General features: G+C 34.9%; 1 protein-coding gene across 2 annotated transcripts in view; it reads right to left on the reverse strand.

Annotated features, from left to right (window-relative positions):
* LOC106466315 (profilin-1-like) overlaps positions 1-4,460 on the reverse strand; it is a 10,768-nt gene extending 6,308 nt beyond the window's left edge. For both annotated transcript variants that reach the window (XM_013926597.2, XM_013926588.2), the window contains exon 1: positions 4,184-4,460. In XM_013926597.2, coding sequence (XP_013782051.1) covers positions 4,184-4,309 — 126 coding nt within the window. In that variant the 5' untranslated portion in view covers positions 4,310-4,460. The remainder of the gene's footprint in view (positions 1-4,183) is intronic.
* Positions 4,461-21,970: the final 17,510 nt, after the last annotated feature.

Below are 21,970 nucleotides of genomic sequence, written 5' to 3' on the forward strand. Positions count from 1 at the left end.
TTCCACGAGGTATTTCTTGTAAATAGTACTTCTTTGAAACTGATTATTCACAAAAATGAAATGACTAAATAGCTGACAGTAATAGACAAACTAAAACTCTAACTCAATAATTAATCCTTATTTGGTGTTACTATAGTGTGTGGTCTACAAAGATATTTACACCATAGCATGTGGTCTACACAGATACTATCATCACTGTTTTAACTTTCATTTATTTGCAATTGGCACCATTTATCATAAATAACGCTTTTAAACTAATAAAGTACAAAATACTATTAAGTAACATTTTGGGGGCAAATATTATCATAAGGAAATAAATTCCAACAGTCAAAACTAGCACAATTATAACCTAAATCTACGGTACTCTTTTGGATCACACAACTTATTAAATTATTATTATTTGCTGAAGAAAAACATGGATAGATATTAATTATTTAGCAAGAAATTATATTTTAGTGAATCATTAAAATGGTGGTGATGATAGTATCTGTGTAGATAGCAGGCTATAGTGTAAATATCTTTCTAGACTGTATGCTATAGTAGCACCCATTATTTACTCTAGAATAACTCACCTATCATACTGCAAAATCATTTCCTAATCTTTCAAGAAAGTTATACTTAAGTCAAGCCATCTTACATGACATAAAACTTCCTCCTGGCCGAACAACAACACAAACATATAAATTAAAAAACAAACCCTACAACAAACTGATAAAATAAAAGCTCTTGGCCTAAGTGTTGGACTATCTTAGTTTGGAAATAACATTGTACAAATGTGCACAATTAGTTAGTATTATAGCCTCAGGTTCTAAAAAAAGAGGGATTAATCTATAGATTAAAAAAAATCCTTACCCTAATTCTGATTTGTTGTAATGTACATATATTTCATAAACTTAAAATCCAGTTTGCAATGTAACATTTGTTGTCAAACAATTTTGGCAATATAAGTAGCACCTCAAGCACTACTATGTCTATCATATCCAAGACAATCTGAAGAGCCCTGGGTATAGGGTTAAGGGCCTTACTGGCACTGGAAACAGCAGATAGTGTGGTTAACATTGTTGTGCACTACTTTCACTCAAAAATTCTTATTCATAAATACTAATTACAGTTACTCATTACAGTCAGGATTAGTTATTTTACATACAGTATGCAAAGTGGCAGAAAACCAAATCAGCCCATTAAGGTCACCCCTAAATCCAATTACACAAAATGCTTGAAATTTACAACTCAACAATTTTGTTACCTTCAAAAGTGTATGGAATGCTCTATAAATGTGTTACTACATCATATGAATAAAAATATACTAATTACGTGCAAGATATCTGAATGAAATACAATGTGGCATTTATAATAATTAGAGCAAATAACATAACTTATTGCTAGGTTGGCATCCCAATACAGAAAGCAATGGTGAAATAAACATTTTCTATTTAAGTCTATAATAAATATTCCAATACATATAATTATTATACAAATAATCTGCTGATACACATTCTCTCACAATCAGTGAAATGAGCAAATGGTAAATTTAGTATGATTCATTAGACTATGATATAAATGTTATGACTACTCTCAACCGAAAAAGAATACACACACACACACACACATACACATTTATTGAACTTACATAGAACTTACACTGCATGTAAGAATCACCATGCAAACTACTTCATACATTTGTAACACTTAAAAACAATTCTTCAAAGAAACATTTGATATTTAGGTTTACAAAGCTTAAACCTATTACTACTGTGTAGTACAGGACTGTTTCATGCATTAGCCATGCACAGTGCTGGATAAATTTCTTAAATCATTAAGTAGCACTCTATTTGTAGTAGTAAAGTGACCAGAACTTTAAAGTGTACTTACAAACAATGATTACAAGTCAAAAGAGATAATTATCTTTTTATACAAATCACTATTTAGATCTTACTTGGAATATCATGTAGTTTTCTTCTCCTTATCTACGAAAGGATATTAATTCATTGTGAAGAGTTTTAAATCAAATCTTGGCCAATGAAAACCTAAAAAACTTCATAAACTCCAGCAGCACACACAAAACATCCCAAACATATTGAAAAACTTGACGAGTTTTTGAACTGAAACTTCAATACCTTCAGCAGCAAAAACAACCTTAAACATGTATTAATTCACGCAAATCAAGGCACTGGAGGCATATGCTACCTTGTTGGGAACCCCAGGTCCAGGAAACCTCACACAATTGAAATCTCTTATTCATCCAGCAGGAAAAGAAATATCAAATTATGATTAACTGCATTCCACTTTTAAGTGAGACGGTGAATTACTGTAAATTTGTTGTGAACATCTGTTCATTTCAAAAATGGCATATAGGAAAAAAAAATACATATCCTAAATTTGTATTGGTTTTTTAAACAGCCCAAGTTTAAAATCAAAATTTCATTATAGCATCAATTAAATTTAAAAAAAATTACTGAAAAACAATTTATATTTGGTTGTTGTGATTCTATCTATAATGTATTTGTCTGGCTCACTGTATACAATCTCAGCATATGCATACCTACAAAGTAAGATGGCAAGGACCATGAATTAACATTTTTTCTAATGGGGCTCTCAGCTGAAAAAAATTGAAAACCACCGAGTTAAGTGAATTAAATCAGGTATAATTCTAGTACTAGTATTCTATCTGTGGGAAGCTAAAACTGCACAAAGTACTCTAAACAAAATCACATTAGTCTTGTACTGCACCACAAAAGCCTTTTTGCTCTAACATTAAAATTTTCTATAATTAGAAACAGGAACACTATTTGATCTTTCCATTACAGCAGTGGGTTTAAGGTATAAATGATACTTTACATTTTAGAGTTGAAATGGTAGTTATAGCGGTTACAGTGCTCAACTGTCATGTGGAAGTCTGGAGTTAAAATCCCAGTGAAGTTAGGATTTTATACTAATTTTTTTTATATATATATGTATCATCATACTTACAACAATCTCTTTGAATATTTGGAAAAATATGAATACAATTATAAATTAAATAAGGGATAATATCATATTAATCATAAACACACATTAATGTACATGTCAAAAACAACTTAAATATATTTTAAACACAACAGATGATGCTACAATACATTATTATTGATGTTTTTCACCTTCCCCAAGATATGTTTTTTAATTTAGTCAATAATTTGTAAGCAATTTTAATAAACCTTATAAAAGTATACCTTCGTGAATTTGCACTTCAACATAAAGTTCATTTCCTCTGCCATAACAATTAATAAATTGTAGGTCATCCATTTGACAATGCAGAAATATATCTTTGTGAACCTGTTTTTTCACATGGTTAAATTTATAACTATAATAGTATAAGGCTTTATTATGAAGAACATTGAACATAATATGCAAAAGTCAAAATTATACTCAAGGTCAACTTAGAGGAGATGACCAAATACACACACAAAAAATGTTGTTTTTGTGAAATACTTAAAAAGGATAGACATTTTCCATACATATATATTGTTACTACAATATTAGTTTTAGAACACATGTTCATAAAACATTTACTTAGATTTAATTTTCAGAATGAAAATTAATCAGCCTTTACCGCCATATAACGGGCATTCAGCTAGTTATTGCTATTAATAAATGATTTGCAATATCCCAGACTCCAAATACGCAAGTTTAGACTTTCATTTTCACCGAGTTGCAAGTCACTGTCTCACTCTGTCTTCACTACAAATATCGTACCTAGTTCTAGTTCCACGTTCTACTCCTAGTTCTAGAACGTAAAAGTAGAACCCACAGCATTCACCATGATATGAGTAAGACTAGTAATAGTATTACTATTAGTCTTGAAGAGGCCTTTTCAAATGATATAAAATTATAAACAATTTCTAGAAGTTCTACAATCTGCGTTTCCCAAATTTCCTTAGTTATAAATATTGCTATCCAATTCCAATATAACTGATAACAACAATCAACATGACCATAAACTTTAAAGCTTGATAATGATACACTGATAGTAATTTAAATGATACAAGCTAAAGAGTAAAAAATTAAATGCATGTAACAATATACATTACAATTTAAATGACAATAATACTATATTAAAATTGTTAAGTTATACAGTTATAAGTAACTTACAATAATGTTAATAACACCACATAGTGACAATATATTTCGTACAAAAACAACTTACCGTACAAGTTGAATCCATTTCATACTTAGCCCAAATCCCTCCATTTTGAATGCCAGCAATTACAGCTAGCCTACACTGGACCTGTGCACAAATTTGATTATCTACATATGTTTGCCAAGAAGTCATTATGTATATATTTTTAAACACAGTCCTACAAACAGATTATCTACCTACTTTTGTGAAATAATAGTGATCGTTGCTTCTACGCAAGCAGTGCAGAACGTGCGTACCGCTTTCGTGAGATGTTTGTTGTATCCATACGCTGACAAAAAAACAATGGAGTTTTATTTTAAGGTCAGGATAAAAGAAGATAAACATTTCTCCATTTCATCTTCATTTCATTTTAATAATGATAATAATTTACAAATTGAAAAACATTTTTGGCATTTAAAAAATTCAAATGCTTGCTCATATTATGCTATTTGCATATATATATATATATAACGTGACTATTATATCATAAACATTTATTCACAAAACTAGCGTACCGAATAAATGCATGTAAACAAATATTTCAAAATTACCTTAGAAATTACTACAAATTATGACATAAATGTAATTCGTAAACTTGCGGTTTTTTCATCCATACAGTGGTGCATTAAATTGTGAATATAATATTGTACTGACTGTTGCAAACGTTAATTAATATGTGTGTGTGTATAAACATATAAGTTTTTTTTTATTATAAGAACAAGATTTTCACGCGCATAAACAAACGTTTATTAATAATAATTTATTATTATTGGATTATTACTTTTTATGTTGCCCGCTATCACCTCTCGGAAACTAACATAATTAATATAATAAAATTATTGAATATTGTTGCGTCAGCAAGGTCACGTGACCAGTGTCACGCCACGTTTTCTAGAAATATCCTGTTCCTTCAAGAATGTGTTAGTCTTATATATATAAGACGGTCACAACGTGACGGAAACAGGGTAGTATTGAGTAATTGAACTGCAGTCAGAGAAAATATTGTTGGCCACGTGAGATATAGCGTTTGTTATAGCGCGACTGTTGAAATTAAGTGTATCGTAAAGTTGTATTCGGAAAGAATAAACCAGTTTTATTTAAGAAAGGACTTGCGTCGCTAAAGTTTCGTCGGAACGAATTTACGGAAAATTAACTAACGACCGGAGGCGTAACAATATATTATCAATGTACTAACAAAAATCACCAGAATTTTAATCTCTGAATTCCGTAATTTAAGCATCACATCACAGGATAAATCATATCTTTTGAAACATTAAACCGTTTCTATGATACAAACGTGATATTTTCAGGTGAAATTGATTGCCACTAAGAGTGAATAATATAGGTCCTCTATATACGCTTCGCCCCCCAGTGGCACAGCAGTATGTCTGCGGACTTACAACGCTAGAATCCTGGTACCGTGGTGGGGAGAGCACAGATAGCCCATTGTGTAGCTTTGTGCTTAATTACAAACAAACAAACTATATACGCTTCTTCTTCATCGGGATTCGGTCTATGTTTTGGAACAGGGAGGGTCAGGTTCAGCGTAGACCTCTTTTCTTCTTCTTCTTCTCCAATATCGGTATTTTAGTCATATGATGGACCAGGAAGGATCAGGTTCATGGTGACCTCTTCCTCCTTTCCGAACTGTAATTAACTACCGGTGAATGTTGGTGTTGATACAACATGAGGGTCGGAATAAACCGCACTTGCTCCGACCCCTTTCAGAGCAATGTCCATGTAGGTATTTACAGTTACATTCTGTGTTTTTCACTATATCTCTAGAGTCAGTTCCATAATGCACACAACACATTTCACTAGTTAGAGACTAATCGAATGCATTTTACATAAAATACCCTATTAAATGTATTGTTCTTAGGTTCTAACTAGTGTAGAGTTTTAAAGTCTAGTAATAGGTGGCCTTATTACATCCTTATTTCTAAAGTATATGTTTACAGGCGAGAAGTACTTAAGTCTACTTCCATCATGCATGTAGTAAAATCAAGTTCACAGAGTAGGTCATTCTTTTGCTAATTTTTCCCAAAGTCATTCAGAGATTTATACAAGAGTCTATCAGCTATTGTTTGTGTGTTTGCACAGCTGTGAGTAAATTTTGATAAGGTGCTGCGGGGGACTTTATGTGCTGTGGTAATAAGTGAGTTTTGTATAGATTGTAGTTTATTTATGTGTTTGGTAGCTATGTTTATCCATGTGGGACATGCATATTCTATGCTGGGACATATATATGTTTTGTATATTTTAATAATGATATCAGGTGATGTCCCCCGGGTTTTGCCTGTTAAACTCTTACATAATTTGTATGTTTCCAGATTTTTGTTAATATATTATTTGTATGTTTTACCTACGTCAGTTTTGGGTCCAAAGTTAATTCTAAAAATTTTGCCGATGTTGTGGTCTGGAGAAGTGTTCCATTCATGTATAGTTTAGGTGGGTCTTTTTTATGTTTTGTTAATCCTGTAAAAGTTAGTAATTGGTTTTTTGGGGCGTTTATTTTTATTCGATATTTTTGACAATATTCTTCTATTTTCCAAGAAGTTAAATAGCCGTGGGCGAATAATCACCCACGGTAGTTCCAATTCCGTCATACGGAACCTAAGACCATTGTGCCATACAGTGTCGAAGGCTTTCTCGACATCGAGAAAGCAGGCGACAGTGCCTTCATTTTTATTAATGCTATATATAATTGTTTCTGTTTGTCTAACTAACCAAATGATCTGTTATCTGTTGGAATTTTCTAAACTCATTTCGGATTTCTGGTAATTTTGAGGTTACTTCTAGGCAATTTGAGAGTCTATTGCTTATTATTCATTCGAGAATATTTCCTACACAGCTGGTCAGGCTGATCGGGCGGTAGTTGTTTGGTTTATTTGCTGGCTTTCCTTTATGGAACATTAGTACGATCGCTTGCTTCCAAGAAACAGAGATGTCTCCAGAACTTAGTGATAAATTAAAAAGTGCTGTAAGTTGTCCATACAATCTCCGAGTGCCTTTTTTTGAGGAAGATAGCCTGTATGCCATCTTCTCCTGGTGCTTTGTTTTTCGTAGTTTTAATGGCCAGTTGAACTTCTGTTTCTGAAATTGTTTTTGTGAGTTGATGTGTAATTGGGTTTTCTATTTCATTTAGTTTGATATTTGTGTTTTATGTGTTAACTGGAAATATTGTTGTGTACATGGTTATGTTTTGTTTAATGTGGTTGTTAGCTTTGTTGTAGAAGTGTACATTCATGTGTGGTTCTTGGTGTGTTTGTTGGTGTTCTATAAATACTTTTGCCTTTTCAGTGTTTCTGTATGCTGTGTTATTTTGTGTTCCTAGGGGTGGATAGTTACTATTAGTGTTTCCTGTATTGGTGTTCAGTTTTAGGTGGTTCCAGAATTGTTTTGGGTCGGTTTTATCATTTATTTGTGAACAGAAATGATTCCAGCTGTCTTGTTTTAGTTGACGGACTTCATTTCTTATTTTGTTTCTTAATGTGTTTATTCGTGTTTTAAGTATTGTATCTCGGGTTTCTATGAATTGTCTGCGTAGTTTCCTTCTTTCTTTTATCATTTCTATAATTTGTGTGTGAGGTTGCCATGTTTTTGTTATTGTTGGTTGTTTGAGTTTGGGTATTGTTTGTTTTGCTGCCGTTTTTAGACACTCGGTGATTGTATGGCAATAAGCATCTATTTCTGATGCTTCCGCGGCATGAGATACTTTTACTTTCGGTAGCGTATTGTAAATGAGTTTTTGATATTCTCTCCAATTTGCTTTCTTATAGTTGAATTTTTCGGTTTCTATTGATTTATTTGTGTGGGGGTGAGATTGAAGATTCACCAGACAGGTAGTGGTCACTATCAATATCATGTCCTACTTGAAAATTTACGAATTTTTGACTCGTATTAAACGAACATAGACATAGATCCAGGATATCGCTGGTGCCATATGCGTCTGATACATGTATCGGGGTAGGATCATTTAATAAAACTGTGTTAGTATCTATTAGGTATTTATATAATGTTCTTCCATTTGCGTTTGTTGATTTACAATTAAATATTCTATGTTTACTATTTAGGTCTCACGTTATAATCGTATTTTGACTATGGTTATTTATATCACACAGTAACTTAGTATCTAGGTTTTTATTCGGTGAGCAGTAAATACCTGCTACCGTTGTATTGATGGCATTTGCAGTAAGTACATCTTTGATTATACATTCATTCGTGGATGTTATTTCCACTTCCGATACAATCAATTCTGACTTGTGTAGCAGGAATATACCTCTGCTGAGGTCATTTTTGTTTATTCTATTTTTTCTGATTGTTGTGTAGCCTTTTATTTTAAATGTATGTGTAACATATAAACAAGTTTCACTGATAACAAATATATCTGGTTTAATGGTGTTGGTTATATCTTCAATCTCGTGTTTCTTGGAAGCAAGCGCACCTTGGATGTTGACATGTGCCACCGTGAATTTAATTTGTAAGTGTGTTTGTAATTGAGAGTAGAATTAGTGGTAGGTATGATCGTATTTTTTTCTGTTATTATCTTTATTAGAATGTCGATGCAGCTGCCTATTCTTGTTGGATTAAAGAATTCTTCCATGAATGCTGTGGCTTTGTTTTTTAAAACGTTAATTAGTGTCGTTTCATTGTTTTTTCATTTGGTTTTGTTGTTTTTGTTGTTTCTTTGATTGTTTTGTTGCTTTCCGGTTCTACTACAGTCTGTGTTTCATTGTTATTTTCCTTTTGTTTTGTTAATGTATTGGTTACTGCTGTGGCGTAGGTTATTATTTGTGCTTGTGGTGTTGGTAATAGTGTCTTTTTCTAAACTGTTTGTGGTGGTTGTGTCTGTATATGTTTTTGTGTATTTAGGTTTTTTTATTTCCTAAATTCGTGTTTTTATATTTTTGACAGCCCCTGTAGTTGGCTGTATGATGTTCCCCACAGTTACAACACATAGGTTCTGGGTGTTGTTTCTGATATTGTGTTATGTGGTAATCTTCGCCACATCCAAAACATCATGGGGCTGTCTGGCAAGCCGCTGCTACGTGCCCAAATCTTTGACAGTGGTAGCATTGGGTTACCATAATGGCTGGTGTCTTAGTTTGTTCTACTGTGTATCGTTGGTACCACATGATGATAGCATTGTTTATGAAATGTGTTATGTCTTGTGTGTTATCAGTGAGTACTTTTATTAAGTTTGTTGGTTTTTGTTATATTAGATATGATTCTTTCTACTTTTGTAAATTATATGTCTTGTTGTGTTAATGTGTCCTTGATGTCTATGGAGTAGTGCACGCCTCTGCTCACAAAGGATCTGGGTTGTGACCTAGCTCCTGGAAGGTGTAAAGTGATTTGACCTGTCTTGAAAGCATCTGCAGGCCATGACTGAAGTAGTCTGTTCAGGTCAGCGGGTTCTTGTCCTCGAACTAGGACACCGCCCCGGGGCAGAAGCTTAATGCTAGCTATTGAAACTTTAGGTTTACATCTTTGGATTTCCATGGCTAACTGTGGTTGATTATAATAGCCTGGAACTGCTTGTATAATAACTGAATATTTTGATGTTTGTGTTTTAGAGTTTTTTTTGTTGTTCCTTATTTGTAATGTTTGGTGTTTGTTTTTCATTTCTCTTTTGATTTTTTGTTTTGACCAAAGTAAAACCCTCGTTGTCATCAGTGGGTGTTTGTGTATTTGTGTCATTGTTAGTGTGCGATGCTTCTTCAACATCCAAAGTTTTGTTTTGTTTTAACTCATAATCATTAGTTTTTGAAACATTTTCCGTACTTATTTCTCCGTCGACAGTTTCAGCCTCAGCATCGCTGTCGTCGGTTTGTTTATCTTCTTTAGGTGATTCCGATAGTTTTATTTTTTTGGTAATTCTACTTGTACCAGTAGATTTCGGTATTTTACTTAATTTAGTACATTTGGTACATTTACTTTAGCCAAGTGCACCCAATTTCTTAAATCATTATCATCCTTAGAATTATGGCCACCTATACCAGACTTACTAGCGTAGACCTCTCTCTCTGTCGGGATTTAGGTCTTTGCGACCTAAGAGGGTCAGGTTCGTAGGGACCTCTTCCTCCTTTGCGGACTGTGTTTAATCATCCGTGAATGTTGGTGTTGATACAACATGAGGGTCGGAGTAAACCGCACTTGCTCCGACCCCTTTCAGGGCAATGTCCGTGTAGGTATCGACAGTTATATTCTGTGTTTTGCATTATATCTCTTGAGTCAGCTCCATAACACGTATAACACATTTCACTAGGTAGAGGCTAATCGAATTCATTTGACATGAAATACCCTACTAAATGTATCGTTCTTAGGTTCTAACTAGTGAAGGGTTTTAAAGTCCAGTAATAGGTGGCCTTATTACATCCTTATTTCTAAAATAAATGTTTACAGGTGAGAGGTACTTAGGTCTACTTCCATCATGTATGTAGTAGCGATCAGGTTCACAAAGTAGGTCATCCTTTTGCCAATTTTTCTCAAAGTAATTTGTATTATGCAAGAGTCTATCGGCTATTATTTGTATATTTGCGTATCTGTGCATAAAGTTTGATGAGCTACTGAGCAGGACTTTGTATGCTGTGGTGATGATTGTGTTTTGTATAGTTTGTAGTTTATTTATGTGTTTTGGAACTATGTTTATCCATGCAGGGCTGGCATATTCTATGCTGGGACGTATGTATGTTTTGTATATTTTAATAATGTTATCAGGTGATGTTCCCTGGGTTTTGCCTGTTAGACTTCTTGCATAATTTGTGCGTTTCCATATTTCTGTTAATATACTATTTGTATGTTTTACCCACGTCGGTTTTGGGTCGAAGGTTAATCCTAATAATTTTGCCGATGTTGAGGTCTGGAGAAGTGTGGGTCGTTTTTGTGTTTTCTTAATATTGTGAAGATTAGTAATTGGTTTTACGGGACGTTTATTTTTATTCTATATTTTTGACAGTATTCTTCTATATTATTTAATAGTGGTTGTAGATTTGTTGTTGCTATGGATGGGGTGGGGGCACTTTTCCAGATCACAACATCGTCCGTGAATTGTGATGCACAACCTTGATTTGGGTCTTTTAGAGACATATTACTCACATACATGATGAATAGAATAGGGCTAACTACTACTCCTTGGGGTACGCCTGCCTCTGGGGTAAATACCTCAGAGTAGGTTCCCTGTACATCTATTTTACATGTTATGTTATCCAAGAAGTTAGATAGCCAACGAATAATCACCCACGGTAGTTCCAATTCCGTCATGCGGAACCTAAGACCATTGTGCTATACAGTGTCGAAAGCTTTCTCGACATCAAGAAAGCAGGCGACAGTGCATTCCTTTTTATTAAAGCTATCTATTATTGTTTCTGTTAATCTAACCTAATGATCTGTTGTTTGTCTGAATTTTCTAAATCCATTTTGAGTTTCTGGTAATTTAAAAGTGACTTCTAGGTAATTTGAAAATCTATTGCTTATTATTCATCCTAGGATTTTGACTACACAGCTGGTCAGGCTGATCGGGCGGTATTTGTTTGTTTTGTTTGCTGGCTTTCCTTCTTTATGGAACATAAGTACGATCGCTGCGTAGACCTCTATTTGATTGATTTGGTTTGCATTTTGCACAAAACTATTCGAGGGCTATCTTCACTAGCCGTCCCTAATTTAGCAGTGATAGACTAAAGGGAAGATAACTAATTAACACCCCCACTGCCAACTCTTGCCCTCTGAAGTATTTGTGGAATACAGCTACTAGGTATATTAAATATATGAAGGTTTTCTAGAAAATCACATCATTATTTTATAACTTAAAGCGGATCAAAAATGTTATAAGAAAGCATGAACCGCAATACCAGATAGGAAAGATACAGGCTTGGACCATAGTGGGAATTAGCTAAAAGCAAGATTACAATCATGACCTGAGGGCAAGAATTCACAGCTCGCATCAGACAGACGTGGAATGCTGAGAAAACTCCAATAGTTAGATAAAAGCACGGTGAAATGAGTCCATGCCCACAAAAAAAAAGCAGCTAATGGAACTGTGATGAATGACAAGACTAGTATACTGGTAGAGAAGAGTCCAACGTTATGCAGTTTGTCTCTACATGCCCTAAGTTAATTGGCTTGGATGAATTCGCCAAAGGTATTAGATAAGGGACGGAAATAAGTTTGAAATGGATTTTGGTTACAGTCAGGATGGAATAGTCCACTTATTGCTGGAAGATCCCATTTGTACCGGTGGAGTTAAAAGAACTTTTAAGTAGAGATCTGCTAAACTTCTGAACAGGCGGAAAAACACCAAAACCTGTGTATGTAATTCCTTTTTTCTGACCCTAAAAGACTGTTTTCCGACTTCATAAACTTCTTCGCTCCGACTACATAAGAAGATGGCAGTAGTCCAGAATCTACAAGAAATTCGCCGCAAAAACACCTTATAAGTATGCTATTTCTAATCTAGTCTAACAGTGTTCCACTTAAGGTTCAATAATGTACAGTGTATAAAGAGAGAGAAGTGAAAAACATTAACTGTACTAAAGAAATAGTAGATTTCAAAATGCCTGAAGTGGAATTACATAAATATATCTTAGAAGAATTGTTAATACAGTTCTACATATTATGACCGAGAGAAGTTTTTAATCAATAACTTAACTAATGTTGTATCCGTGTTACTGGATGTAATAGAAGGACTTATTAACGAACATCTTGACTTTCAAAATACATAACTCAATGATTTAGAAGTAGTGTTATCCCAAAACAGCCTCGAGAGTTGAGATATAAATGAACGGTTCAACAATGTATAAATAAAGAAGTTATTTTATTTTTAATTAGTTGTCTCTGTGTGAGTTCTATATTTCCCACGTAAACTTCCTCGCTTTGGTGGGCTTGTGCGCTCCGCTCGCGACAGCACGACCCAAAATCCAAATAAATTAATTTGTAACGAGTGTATAGTTAAACCCAACGACTAAGCCCACGGGCTACCCACATGCCCGTTACACTACTCTTTTGCCAACGAATAGTGGGATTGACTGTCACATTATAACCCCCCCCCCCCTCTCCGGCTGAAAAAGCGAGCATGTTTGGGGACGGGGATTCGGACCCGCGACCCGCTGATTGCGAGTCGAGCGCCATAACCACTAGGCCATATCAGACCGTCCGCTATATAACGGGAGATTTGATCAGGAAATACTACAGTAATTCTGAGTTTCTCTGATACTAATTGGGTTTGTACAAAGAAAGAGACTGGGCACAAATATAAACAAATAGTGAAAATAATTTTTATTTTCCACATAAAACAACAGCGTGTGTAATCGTTTAACACAAAGAACAATCGATTTTGATGGGGAGAGATCTTATGTTATCTCTAAACATCTATGTCTTTTATTCTGTAATTCTATAAACTATAATGTCACACTTTACTAGGGAGAATAGTGCTACCACATGACTGGTTACTCCAATTAGAAAATAAAGAAGGTTGTAACCTCGAGATATATTCTGGGTTACCAATGGCAAAAACTGCTGTCTACTTTCACAAACTAAGTACAAATTCACAACTACCTTTCCTACATGCAGAAAAAGTGTTACCTCTAGTGTATGACACAAACAGAACAATTGGTAGCCAGAGAAAAAGGAACTTAACCACTTTCTTGAACAAGTATTATGTAAAAACCACATAAACAATATAATAAATGAAAAATTTTGAAAAATTCTATATTAATACAAGGAGTAGCAAACTCATGATACACCACATTTTCCCTCCCCCTTTATTACTAGGCTGTCTCAAGTGTCTTGCGTGTTCAACTTTTAAGACCAATTAAATTTATCTGCATATTGGTCAAGAAATTTGTATAACTTTCTCTTGTCCCTGTTTATATGTAATTAATCACAAAGCTGCACAATAGGCTATCGGTGCTCTGCCCACCACGGGTATAGAAACCTGTTTCTAGCATTGTAAGTCTGCGTACACACTGCTGTGTCACTGTGAGGCGTTGCTTCTGTAAAAAACACTTTTATGAAACATAGATGACACAATCCTTTAACGAAGATTTAAGTCAATAGTCACTTCATTTTACAATGCAAGAATATTCTGTAGTTAATAATTAGAAGGAGCAATAACACAAATTCTTTAAAGAAAAAAAAAGGCATGATAACAGGGAGGAATAGTATATGGGACAAATCATATGACAAAATAATATCTTTACTATCAAACACAAGAACAAAACCAAATGACATTAAGTAAACACAATTTAAATTGTTTAAATAAATAAACAACATATAAATAAACCTCTATCAATGTATACACAGGATAATGGCAAATGGTTATTTTATACATCAATAACTAAAAAGGAAACTTTGAAAAAAGATACTGTTTTAAGCTGTATTTTCAATGTTTTAATTTAGTAGTTTGCTAGAGAGAGATGTTAACATGATAATGGCACTAGATTTATGAAGTTTATAAAGTAATCGTAGAGTACCAAAAATGTACGGAAATGTTAATGATTGAGAGACTATATGAAATATCTATATAATTGCAAGAACAAGTGAAACATTGAGTCATTTTTCAGTGATGGAAAAGACAGGAAAGTATTCACATCACTGTTAATTACCAAAGTTATTCAGTTATTCTATTAGCCATGAAACTGTAACAAATGTTAAACAATAAGCTAATGAGTTATCATTTCGTGAACTAGATTGCATTATTTTCACCAAGTAGTTTAAAAGAACCCTCCAAATGATAGAAGTAATAGAACATGTTACAGCAAGTGTCATTATTTTGGTGAAAATTGAAATTGAAATACTCATACCAGGACTTAATAGATATATATTTACATCTAGTAATTAGGCCACAATAGAACTAAATACTCCAGCATGTCCCTAAGGAGTAATGATGGAAAGAAGAGTAAGTATGCCATCATTAGTGTCATTAACACAATGAATCATAAAATGCGAATCAAGTTTGGATGGGACATTGCAAAATGTGAAGCCTTGCAGGTAGTTGCAAAATGTGAAGCTGTACAGGTAGTAATTCTACATCAAACAATATCAGAAGTAGTCACCTTTGATACAAGACGTAGGAAGTATGATGTGAAATCCTCGTATAAGGACAATTTATCACCTCACTTACAAGAACTGTATGACAACTTCTGTGGGGGTTTTACAGTTCATCAATGCCATAGATTATATGATTTACTTATGGAATATGGAGATACCTTTACCAGTGAATCGTACGAGTTAGACCGAAAAATAAAACATATCTTATAAGATTAATACTGGAAATACACACCCACTTCATCAGTTAGCCAGATGACTTCCACTTGAAAAAAAAAAGGCTGAGGCTTTTAAAAAGATAGAAGCCATGAAGGAACAAGGAATGGTAGAACCAAATGCTAGTTCTTGGGATCACTTATTGTACTTCGCAAGAAGAAGAGAGGATCCACAGGGTTCTTCATGATCTACCAAAAGGAGAATGAAGTCATAAAGAAGGATGCCTACTCAATCCCAAGGATTGATTCTACTTTGGATGCTTTAGCTGGATCAAAATGGTTTTGAACATTGGATTTTAAGAGTGGATATTGGCAAGTCAACAAATCAAGTAGAGAGAAAACACCCTTTACTACAGAAAACGAATTGTGACAGTTTTTATGTTACCAGTTGGATGATGTGATGTGTCTGATAGATTTCAACAATCAATAAAGTGTGGTTTATCTAAACTACCTTGGAATGTCGTACTTATCTACTTGGATGATGTAATCACATGTGGAAGACCTTTGATGGGGCTTATGATGAATTAAATGAAAGTTCTGTATCAGTTGAAGAAAAAGAACCTTAGCTTAATTTCAAGAAGTGTGAATTGTTCCATAAAAATATGAATTTCTTGGAACATACTGTCAGAAGAAAGGAAACGCTTCTAGATACATCGAAAATTGACTCTATCCAGAATTGACCAACACCAAAGAATCTGCATGAGGTAAGGGGATTTCTTGAGTTGTGCTCTGACTATTGTCATTTTATAAAATCATTTTCTGATATAGCCCATCCTGTACACAAACTACTTGAAAATCCAAATGTTTTTGAGACTGCCGATTGTGAATAAGCTTTAGCAAATTGAAGAAAGAATTGATCACTACTTCTGTATTAGTATACTCAACTCTTGTAGATCAACTCATTTTAGATTTAGATGCAAGTGATTTTGCAGTAGGAGCAGTGTTATCGTAAATGTGATATTGAAAAGAATGCGTGAATACTTACTATAACATGGCAGTGAATGCTACAGAAAGGAAATATTGTACAACCTGGAGAGAGTTACTAGGTGCTGTACGAAGTAATGTCTGTCATTATCTATATGGGTAAACATTTACACTCCAGACAGATCATGCAGCATTGAAGTGGCTGGTGAATTTTTGTAAGATAGTAAGATGGCTGCTAAAAATCAAGGAGTACAACTTTAACATTGTGCATTCCCTTAATGTAACCCTGGAAATGCTGATACACTATCCCAAAGATCATGTGTTATTGGGGAACGCAAGTATTGTGAGAGGGAAGCACAATATAGTAAAAATTGCCAGTCTAAAGTACGATAGAGTACAATCCAAGATGTTACACGAACAAGTGATGATGAAAAACTAATGTGGTCCAACACTCAACTGAAATATACTCAAGTAAAAAAGAAGAGTTTTAAACCAATGATTCAATGGATCAAGAATAGTGCAGAAAAACCCTCATGGCCAACTGCTGTGCTATATAACCCTGAAGACAAAGATGTATCAGCACAGTGGAATTCAATGTACTTACAAGAAGGCTTATTATACCAATGGACAGGAACAGTGACTACAATTAGTACTTTCACAGTCTCTTCAATATGTAGCACTCTATCATCTCCACAATCTTCCAACAGCTGAAAATGTAGGTGTTAAGAAGACACCACAGAAAATAATAAAGAGCTCTTCTATTGAGATGGATGACGGGGACTTGTAGAGAGTCGGTGTAAATCCTCTAAACTATGCTGTAAGTATAAAGGTTTACAAAATAAACAGCATGGACAATTACAGCATTATTGTGTTGAAACACCACTTGAGTGAGTTGCTGTTGATGTGGTTGATCCTCTGCCACAGAGTAGTAGTGTGACTAAAGACATCATGGTTGTGATGGACAATTTCACCAAATTCAGAGAAGCATATGTTGTTTCTAACCAGACGGCAGAAGTTTGCAAGGAAGCTCATCAATGTATTCATTTCAAGATTTGTCATGCCTATGGAACTTCACTCAGATCAGGGACAGAAACTTTTCGGAATAGAAAAAAAAATAAAAAAATCAATCATTTTCTGGCAGCATGGTGGAGAGATACAATCGTACACTAATAAATAAATTAGCCATTAGTAGAAGAACGTCAGAAAACATGGAATCATCATTATTGATGTTTGCGAGAGAACTTAAAATGCCATTGGATCTTTTGTACTCACATTCAAAGAATAGTTGAGAAATTATGGGAAAGCATCAATGTCGTGCCTGAATTTACCCAGGAAAGACTTATAGGACCATAATCATGTTACTAGGGGAAGTATTTCCCACCTAAATATGAGCATGTTTGATGAACAAACTGTAAACCTCTATCCATTTTATCTATATGTCATCATAATGTATAGTAAATTATTGTATGACAAGTGTTCATCCCAGTCAATTTGTCTGGGATTTATATGGTAAGCATACCTTTGAAAGTCTGTATTAACCTGTTTTGCCAAACCATCAAACTGGGGATGCCCAAAGTGTGCATCTTCACTACAACTGACACTCTGCACAACTCAGAGAACAGTTGGTTGTTGAAACTATCCCCCTGATACATGTGGATCTCTTTCAGTTTTCTGAATCAGGATATCCAGTACTTCATCAGTATATCAGCTATGGACTGTGCCAAAGTATCAACCAATGGATAAGCCTCAGTCTAATTAATAATGGAGTTGATATTTAGGTGATAGCAACAAGTATGTACTGATTTCATTCAGTTTCTTGGAGTGGACTAGCACTAGTCAGGGCTATCCTCTGTAATGAGAAGATCCAAAAATTCTACACTGGAGTTAACCCTATTTTGGCTAACTCTTTCTCTGGGTGGCATACACTGTAAAGTGATTACACCAGTGCTGAATGTCTCAACTCGAATGCAGCTAGTATAATCACCATTGACCATTAACACACGTATACATCACACCATGGAGGCACCCAGTCTTAGCATTATGCAGAGTCTGAAGAATCGTATGTCTTATAGCTCTGGATATCACTAGTTGTAGAATAAGCTGAGAACCACAGCTTGATAGTTGATAATGATGGTACAGCACACCTTCTTACACTCATAACTGATTATACAAATACCATGAATTATTTGTGTCCATTCTACATCCCTCAATCTGTGCTGGCCAAGCTTCACCTTGCTGTATGTTGTGTGCCCACACTAGGGTCCTTAAGTTGCTCTTCACAGAGCTCCTAAAATGTTAACTGTGTTATCTATCCACTGGTGGAATCTGCTACTTCGTGGCTTGATGCTGCTATGGTGGAAATGGTTTCAACTCCAACACAGTGTCCAGAGTCAAGACAGTCAATGAATGGACAGGGTCTCACCTTGTGGCGAAACAATTTATTGGCCTGTGTGTATTCCTCACCCTATAAAAATGCATTTCAACTTTCGTGACAGTAGGAAATGATACTGCTATTGGCAAACTTTGTCATGAACTGTCACATGTGATGCAAAACCAAGGAAACTAAGGCCTTCTCACTTGGTCACAGGTCAAGGCCAGTCACACACCACTGCTATTTTGGTAGGGTCCATTGAGACTCCATCTCAAACTAGAATATGGTCAAGACATATTCCATTACTGTGCACATGAGCACATATTTTCCTGGTTTCAGTTTCAAGCCTACCTTTTTATATGCTGGAATATCACTATCAGATTTTCAGCCACAGACTGGAAGATCCAACTAAGCAACAAGACATCATTGATGTAGACCAAGTATCTCTCCCATTGCATACCATTTAGTATAAGCTCCATTACCCTCATCGAAAGTGGTGCCTATGTTATACGGGCCAAACCATCTCTTATGTTAAAAGCAGCCCTATGTCTGCTTTTGTTATCCAGTTAGACTTGACAGCATCTAGATACCAAGTCTAAAGTGTTGAACCAACGGGAATCTTCTAATGCATCTAGACATTAATCTTTTCAATGACAGGGAAAATCATTAATACAACTTACTGCATATATCGATCTCAAAGTAACACAGGGTCTGAGTGTACATTCCTTCTTTATGACAGTCAGTATTGGAGATGACCAGGTATATTAACATCCACCATATATCAGTGCTGATTACATCCTTAGTGCTCTAGGAAAGCTAATGTGGCACAACCCTAGTGTGACCACTAGCCTTGGTTACTTCCACTTTGCTTACCATACCAATGATCATTCCAGCAGGAAACTGGACAATTGATCACCCATAACTGCAGAACCACACTAGGACTTCATCTATCCTCAGAAGGTAATTGCCATACTAATGCTTCTTGCTTTCTGAATAAGAAAAGGTGCATTTCATGTGTGGAAACTACGACCGTATTATACAGCACAAGCTACATCCCAGGGAAGCTGATGTGGCAATTGTTTGATTGGACATGTGTTGACTGTATCTGTTTGAATATGAGTTAATGTCATTTGATCCAATCAGCCTACGAATGCGTCAGCATATTCAACCTACAGATCACTGAGTTGCAACTGCTGCACAAAGTCTTGACTGTTTGCAAAAATCCTCTACTAGCAACTAGAGATGCAGTGACAACTTGTATTCATTTTCAGATGTGACACAACAGATGTAATCTAACATTACTGCTAGCCTCAGCTACTTTCACTTTGCTGACTGTACTGATGACTTTTTAGTGGGAAGTAGGATAACTTATCACCCATAATTCTAGACCAACACTGTGTCTTCATCCATTCTCAGACCAATAACTGCCTGAGCTAATGCTGCTTGCTTTGTGTACAAGAAAGACTGTATTTCATGTATGAACTCTGTAACGTTGTTGCATAGCACCAACATACTAAGTCTCATCTGTTGTAAACCATAGAACACTTGTTTATACGGAGATACTATGATTTTCTCTGACACATACACTCGCACAGTCCTGGGCCTGGTCTGGTTGATATCAGATAACTCTCCTATGGAATATCAGTTCACTGGTTGCATAAGCAAAAACTGACTGGTAGTTCATAGTATATCCATCCAGAGAATATCAATGGCAGAAGAGAGGTTAGAGATGGCTATCTTCGTACTGTGATCAATTATCTAAGCATAGCTTGAGGCTTGCCTCTCCACTGGACAGACTGGCGGCTTTGTTTGGAAGGTCTGTACATACTGCAAGATTTACCAGTGTTCTGTTTGATTCTGTATTAACAATGAACTTGATCTCCCTCTCTCTCTCTCTTGTAACCTTACAGGTACACACCAAGTTCCAACAAAATCCAAAAGAGCTTAGTTGACCACCAAACCTTTCAGCACAAGGTGTCAGCTGCACTCACCCAAACTGGTGGCCAGGCCTGACTTGGGAATCGTGTGTTTTCCAGAGCTGTATCAGCAGCATCACTGATTGTAATTGGTTCTTCTGAACTTGCTGAGCCATTAGTCTAAACCAACGACCTTGCCTATCTTGCTGCACATGTTATGTGGAAATCAAATTGATTTGAAAATTCTATATTAATGCGATGGGAAGGCAACACACATAATCATCTATGTATGAAATTAATCATTTATGTATTGTTTTCATATAATGCTTTTTTTCACAACGGTAAACATAACTTTAGAGTAATACATATTGATGCAAACTTTTAAAATGAAAAATTCATTTATATCCATATAGAAAAGTATTACTGGTATTCATTAGTAGCCACTGAAACAATGACTGCGATTTGAGCTCAGTGGTGGGCATAGCACATAGAATCCATTGTGCAGTTTTACACTTAACCGCAGAAACACAAAAATTGACAACCTTTACATATTTTCTAATAGATGGTATATATATCTGATGGACGATTAGTGGCTCTATAAAAGGTGTGAGAAACAGAATGTACCTTCAAGTGATTTCCCAATGATCTCACATCTTTAAAACTATTACAGCTATATAGGGATTCCAATTTAAACATATCATATTATTAACTTACGATTCATCTATATATGTGTTACAAGTGTGTGTGTTCAAAACTATGTACTCCTCTTCAATGATTCTCATGCTCCTCGTGAGAAAAAAATACAACAGTTACACTTAATAAAATTCAGAAGGTGCAGCCTTATAAGAAAAATCTAAATTGGGATCTGTGTCTTATGGATATATCATAAATTAAATCACCCTGTAACTTAATATACGGGTAATTATGCATTTTTTACTCACTCACTTTTAGAAGTTTTAAGAGCTAATCTCTTCCTTACGACAGTCACATATTGTTTAAAGTTCGTCCACAAACATGCCTATCTTCACACCTAGCTGATCTTTTACTGCTGGATAATTTAATATGCTAGTCTTAATGAGCTTTTAGTATGTTAGTTACATGTAAAGGTAAAGACGTCCAAGGCTCTGGATTCTCTGTTTTATTAATGGGGATTGCCTATTAAAGTGAATGACTAGGCACTCTTAAGAGTTGATTTGATATACTGTCAAGCAAAACTTGAATATTCAGATTTGCCTTGACTCGTGTCTAGTATGCTTTTCTTCTTGTCCACCTTAAGGGAAGGTTACATACTGACACCTTTGTTCATGAGTTATCAAACTAGTGTGTATATTTTTTCGTAAGGACA

This window comes from Limulus polyphemus, unplaced genomic scaffold (genome assembly GCF_000517525.1).
Source record: "Limulus polyphemus unplaced genomic scaffold, Limulus_polyphemus-2.1.2 Scaffold73, whole genome shotgun sequence".
NCBI classification, from domain to species: domain Eukaryota; kingdom Metazoa; phylum Arthropoda; class Merostomata; order Xiphosura; family Limulidae; genus Limulus; species Limulus polyphemus.